General features: G+C 46.9%; 1 protein-coding gene across 1 annotated transcript; it reads left to right on the forward strand.

Annotated features, from left to right (window-relative positions):
- The first annotated feature begins 1512 nt into the window (after positions 1–1512).
- LOC125444714 (proteasome assembly chaperone 3-like) lies at positions 1513–4434 on the forward strand. Its single transcript, XM_048517331.1, has 2 exons — positions 1513–2002; positions 3785–4434. The coding sequence occupies exons 1-2, from the start codon at positions 1748–1750 to the stop codon at positions 3935–3937; spliced, it is 408 nt and encodes a 135-aa protein (XP_048373288.1). The 5' UTR covers positions 1513–1747; the 3' UTR covers positions 3938–4434.
- Positions 4435–6451: the final 2017 nt, after the last annotated feature.

The raw sequence follows: 6451 nt of genomic DNA on the forward strand, positions 1-6451 counted from the left end.
TGTGAGGGGGGAAGGAAAGGAGATTGTCAGCCCCTTTGAATTTCCTGCAGCAGAGAAAGGGGGGATATAAATCCAAACTCTTCTTCTTTGCAACCCACTGCACCCTCTTCTGGTTTAACAGGGATTGTTTTTATTTAGGTAGGGAAAAACAAGCTGGGAAAGCAGCAGAAAGTTTTGAGAGAAGAAAACAGTTTGTCTGTTCAGCCGTGACTAAATAGGTGCTAATTTGTGTTATAAACAACAAAAACTTGGAACTGTTTAATGGTAGCATCCCATACATTGTAGTGTGTTGTGAATTTAGGCAGATGGGGCAGAAAGGGACCCGCTTTTTTGCAGGTACCGATTGTCACTTCAGGGTCTGGAAGGAGTTTCTCTCCAGGCCAGATTGGCCCAGATATCATGAATATTTTATGCCTACCTCTGGACACAGAGTTGATTTACTGGAGGAGGGAGGGAGGTAGTTGGGGCTGGGGGGGCAGGTAACATAGTGGTTAATTTTCTGCATTGGACAGAGGGTCAGATTGAATGACCCCTCTGGTCCCTTTCAGCTCTATGTGGCCAAATGGTCACGGTTTGCTTGCAAGTGTCACTAGAAAGGGCCCATGTCTGTTTCCTCTATGTTTCTACGTGGACAAAAATATCAATTTTTGCTTGCAAATACTGTTCGAAAGGGCTCGTGAATTCCCTCTGTTTCTGTGTGGTCGGAATTGTCACTTTTTCTTGCAGATATTATTGGAAAGGGCCCATGTATATTTCTGGACAAAAATTTCACTCTTTGCTTGCAAATACTGTTAGAAAGGGCCCGTGTCTGTTTCCTCTCTGTTTCTATGTGGACAAAACTATCACCCTTTGCTTGCAAACATTATTTGAAAGAACCCATGTATATTTCTGCTGTTTCTATATGGGAAAATTATCACCCTTTGCTTGCAAATATTATTAGAAAGGGCCCTTGTGTGTTTCATACAGTTTGTGAGAGAATGGTACTACAGTTTAGGGAAAGCAAGGAAAGAAAGAAGAGATAAGAAAAGAAAATAGAAATAGAAAAGAAAGAAAAAAGAAAAGATACTAATAATAATAAACATAAATAGGGCAGTCAATAAAAAGATTGCCCTATAAGCAGAGGTGGGATCCAGCAGGTTCTCACAGGTTCCCGAGAGTAGGTTACTCATTATTTGTGTGTGCCGAGAGGGGGTGACTAATTATTGATTTTGCCACGTGATTTTTGCCTTAGTTACGCCCCTCCTCTCAGCAGTAGCGCGCAGAATTTGAAGCAGTCTAGCAGGAGGTGCACCAGCGTGCGTGGCAGCCTGCGCCTGCGTGCATTCGTTTCCCGCCCATGGGACTGAGCACAGCGATGCGTCCTTGCCTTACAGCCCCACCACCAAGAATGGCCCGCCCCCCGGATGCCTGGCCCGAAAGCCCCCATTTTGCCCTTAGTAGCTCCATTGATTGCTTTCATACGGTTTGAATCCCACCACTATGGGAACCTGTTAATAAAATTTTTGGATCCCACCACTGCCTATAAGAGATATAAATTATGTGCACTGATGCACTTATCTAGTTGACTTCTCCCCAACCACCTTATATATTTCTATTTCTCACAAACTGTATGTATTCACTTGAGCTATGTTTTATTATATATAACTCAATAAACACATCATTTAAAAAAGAGAGAGAGAGATCAGGCTAGCCTGGGACGTGCACGTCAGGGCAGTCCACGAGTGGGGTTGGACTTCCGATTTTCCATATGTCTGCTTTCTTTCTTCTTCAGTTCCAAATTGCAGGCATGGCTTCTAAACCCGTTGTGGACTCAAAGCAGACCGAAGCAGTGGTCAACGGCATCCGGACAGAGGTGGTGTGCACGGCATTTGCCGACACCCTCCTCGTGGTGGTGACCCAGTACGGAAAGATGGGCACCCTCGTTTCGCTGGAACCCAACGTGGTGGCTGACGGTGTCACCAAACCGCTGTTCATGACAAAAGTCCTCCTGGGCAAAGATGAGGTAAGCCCGGAAGCAGGCGATTCCCGGAAGGTGGAGAGGGAAGAGATCCACGAATTGGTGGTCGGTCCAAAGAAGGAGCTGAGATACATGAGAAACGGGATTGCAGTTAAGATCTTTCCCGTAAGCAGGGCCTTTTTAGTGGTGGCACCTTGCTTAAGGAGTGCCGTTCCTCTTGAGAAGTGGTGAAGTTTACATCTTTTATTTTTTTACATTTTATTATTTATTTGTTATTTGTTATTTGTTGTTTATTTTTACATTAGACGTATCACCATATATCACCGATTGTGTATTAACATTATTGATCTCAATTAGTAATGGTCATGGGATTATATCTAGGGTGGTCCTGCACTGCGCAGAGGGTTGGATTAGATGGCCGCTGTAAACCTCCAACAACTTGATGATTCTCTCTTCAGTTGTAGCATTTGGGATTTGAGAGACAGTGTTGTGTAGTGGCTAGGAGCAGGTTGATTCTAATCTGGAGAAGCGGGTTTGATTCCCCACTCCTCCACCTGAGTGGCAGAGGCTTATCTGGCAAACCAGATGTGTTTCCACACTCCTACGTTCCTGGTGGGTAATCTTGGGCTAGTCACAGTTCTCTCAGAACTCTCTCAGCCCCATCTACCTCACAAGGTTTCTGTGAGGAGGAAGGGAAGGGAAAGAGGACCTCTGAGCATATTCACTGCACCCATTTCATCTGCTGGTAGCCAGGATTTGTGAAGCAGGGGAATACTCTGAGGTGTGTCTAGATGGAGGGATGTAATTGTACCTCTCTTTTCTGCACTGCTTAGACCTCACCTGGAAAATTGTGTGCAGTTGTGGGCACAGAGGTGGGATCCAGCAGGTTCTCACAGGTTCCCGAGAGCAGGTTACTGAAACCTTATTTGTTATTGCCAAGAGGGGCTTTAACTAATGCATTGGTGATTTTGCCGCGGCTGATTTTTTTGCCTTAGCGCAGTTAAGCCCCTCGCTACCTCTACTCAACGGTAGCGTAGAACTTGAAACCCGTACAGTCTAGCAGGAGGTGCACCGGCGTGCATGGCAGTCTGCGCCTGCGTGCATTCATTTCCCGCCCAAGGACCAGCGCAGCAGCTGCGTCCTTGCCACAGCCCCGCCTAGGAATGCCCCACCCCCAGAATGCCCGGCCACGCCCCCGTCGTGCCCCGCCCAGCCCCATTGGCGCTACGCCACAGTTTGAATCCCACCACCATGGGAACCTGTTATTAAAATTTTTGGATCCCACCACTGTGGGCATCACAATTCAGGAAGGATATTGACAAGCTGGAATGGTTCTAGAGGAGGGCAACCAAAATGGTTAAAGATCTGGAGTCCATGCCCCACAAGGAGAGACTTAGGGAGCTGGCTATGTTTAGTTTGGGGAAGAGAAGGTGAAGAGGTGACATGATAGCCATGTTTAGATATTTGAAAGGATGTCCTGATGGTGAGGGAGCAAGCTCGTTTTCTGCTGCTGCAGAGACTAGGACCAGGAGTCATGGATTCAAGGTGAAGGAAAAGAGATTATATCCTGAAAAAGCATCAGAAAAAACTGGAAGCAGATACGTTGTTTACGACGGTGGAAGGCGTAGGAGTGTGGTGGAGGTTTTTAAAGAGAGGCTGGATGGCCATCTGTCAGGAGTGCTTTGCTTGTGTGTTCCTGCATGGCAGGGGGTTGGACTGGATGGCCCTTGGGGTCCCTTCCAACTCTATTGTTCTTCCTGTAGAGCAGGACCTCCTCCCAGGCTTGGGAAACACCTCCTCTGAGAGACTGTCCTTTTTGTTTCCTAGCCTCTCGTCCACATCTGTGCCAAACATCTGGCGACGTCCGTTTCTCAGGAAGCTGGGAACAAGCCCGTTCTCCTCGCCATGGCCTTGAAGGAGAAAAGCATCGAAGGAATCCGGACCTTGCAGGGGGTGATTCAGAGGTGCCGGGTGTGGTGAGCGCATGCTGCCGGCATGGGAGGGATACATAATGCCTGAGTCCTCTGTCTCTCTGGGAGGTAGACCTTGACCCTTCCAGCTGAGTCCTGTTTTGCCGTGCATTATGGGTGAAACTAAGAATCTGGGTTTGACTTCACCGGGCGTGGTGGCCCAGGAGCCCTCCAGATCCCAGCCTGCATCCCAAAACAAAAAAGGAAGCGAGGCTAGAAAACCGAACGTTCAGCACGCTGTGGGGAAAACCCCGTTATAACACACTGCGGATATCTTTTCCCCCCGCTGAATTGAGTGCGCTTGGAGATCCGCAATCGAAAGAAGCGCTTCGGGTCGTGTTTGAAGAGATGTGTCCGGTCTTCGGAAGAGGATGTGCTTTTTGGTTATTAAGGAAAAAATGTTTTCTTGAAATGTTCTAAGCTAACCTCAGCGTACTTCCAGTATTCTGAGTGCCTATGCAGTGGAGGAATGTCTATAATAAAAATAAAGTTGTCACTGCGTGTCCCAATTCTTTCCCTGGTTAAATCTGGTCCTCTGTGAAAATCGTATTGTCCCCTTTTCAACGTTTGTAACTCTATACTTGTTAACACAAGGGTTACTATTTCCCCTAATAGTGTAAGGAATTCCATAGAGCAGAAATAAAAGGCTTTGTTGGTTGAAAGACCGTTTATTCAGACATCTTAGAAAGCTCACGTACACGGCGTGGCAGGAATGAAGTCTTCCCGCCAGATCCACAGGTTATAACTTTCTCCGTCCCATCCTCCTTCGCCCCATTTCATGGGAACGGCACGCTCGTTCCTCTCCGCGAGATACCTCTGCCAGAGAAATCGCAGCCCTGGGCCCATCACGAGCCCAGGAATCTACTTCCTGGCCAAGCGGCTGTGCTGGAGAATCAACACCATTGAAACCTTTACAAATAATGGTGGTTAAAGAATTCCCTACATGGAGCGAAATAGAGGCTTTTTTTTTTGTTGGATTTGAAGACTACGTTTATTCAGACATCTTAGAAACTCGTACGGCGTGGCGGGGAATGAAGTCTTCCGCCAGATCCACAGGTTTTCCCCAACTTTCTCCCCGTCCCATCCCCTCCGGTTTTCCCCGTCCCATTCTCGCGTGGGAACGGCAGCTCATCTCTCTCGTGAGATAGGGCCTCTCTGCCAGAAGAATCGCGAAAGCCGATTCTACAGCCCATCGCGCTGAGCCAGGAATCTACTCAAGGCCAAGCGGCTGTGCTGAGAATCAACACCATTGAAACCTTTACAAATAGTGTAAACTGTCTTCTATAGTTGTTAACATATTGCAGATTTTAAAGCGTGAAGTTAGGGAGGAGATTTTTTAGTTCTTATATGTGACCACGGGTGCTAAGGATAGAAATTTAGGTCACAAAACGAACCTACTTTGACTCTTTTTCTGCAACAGATATCCCAACTGTTTCCCTCCTGCTTGTAAGCATGAATTTTGCCAAAATCCATTCCTTCATTATTTTTATTTATCGTGTCTCTTTCTTACTGGGACGAAAAACAGATAACGTGTTGTTTCGGACCTCTGCGGGAAGGTCTGTTCCTTCCACGTTCTCGAAAATGCGACGTTTTGGGTCGCAAGGTTTCTGCTGAGATCTGACAAGTCGAGGACTTGAAGAGCAATGGTCTTTCCCAAGCGACTGGGTGTGAAATAAAGTCCTTTCTGAGCCTTGGGGAAACAGTGGGAATACCCAACTGTCATGGAAGATGCTATCGCTACAGCAAAGGGAAGTCACATATGACTGTGAAAAGCATCTTTGCCTTTTGATCTCCTGGAGGGAGGACAGGAAACTATGCAGAGGTGCTAGGATGAAACTTCAAAGGCCTAAGTTACCTCGTTGAAGCACCACGAACAGGGGACTTTCCTGAGAGGGGGAAAACAAAGGTTTTAGAATTCCATCCTGAGACGTGGTCAGAGAAGCATCTCTGGGCCATGGGTTCCCGGAATGGGGACAAAGAACCAAAAGGAATGTAACTAGCTAAGCAATCCCTTAACTGCATCCATGTTTTATTTCTTTGTTTTCTGTTTTTCAATTAAAATCGTTGAGACCTTAGCTGGTTGGAGTTATTGGAGAAAAGAACCCAGGTTTTACTGAAACAAGCGTGGCTCTCCCAGGCTTGCTTTCATGATACCAACATGTGGGAGCATAAAGGGAGTTGGGTAATGAACGCATGACGCTTCCTTATCCTGAATCATATGATCAGTCCATCAAAATCAGTGTTGCCTGCTCAGACCGGCAGCTGCTCCATGGGGTCTTTTCCATCACCTGCTCCCCGGTCCTTTTTAATGGAGATGCCGGCAATCGAACCCTTCTGCAAGCCAAGCAGATGTCCTGTCCCTCTTAGATTTTTCTTCCACATCTGTCATTTTATCACTTGCTTTGTCAAATTGTTTTTCCGATGGTGGCGACCCACCTTCGGTCTTGAGTCAGCTGAAGGGGAGGCAGGTGTGTCGATATTTTAAATAGATAAACCACGAGAACTGGAAGCTTGATTTTTTTTT

The sequence above is a fragment of the Sphaerodactylus townsendi genome, linkage group LG15, assembly GCF_021028975.2.
Source record: "Sphaerodactylus townsendi isolate TG3544 linkage group LG15, MPM_Stown_v2.3, whole genome shotgun sequence".
In the NCBI taxonomy this organism is placed as follows: domain Eukaryota; kingdom Metazoa; phylum Chordata; class Lepidosauria; order Squamata; family Sphaerodactylidae; genus Sphaerodactylus; species Sphaerodactylus townsendi.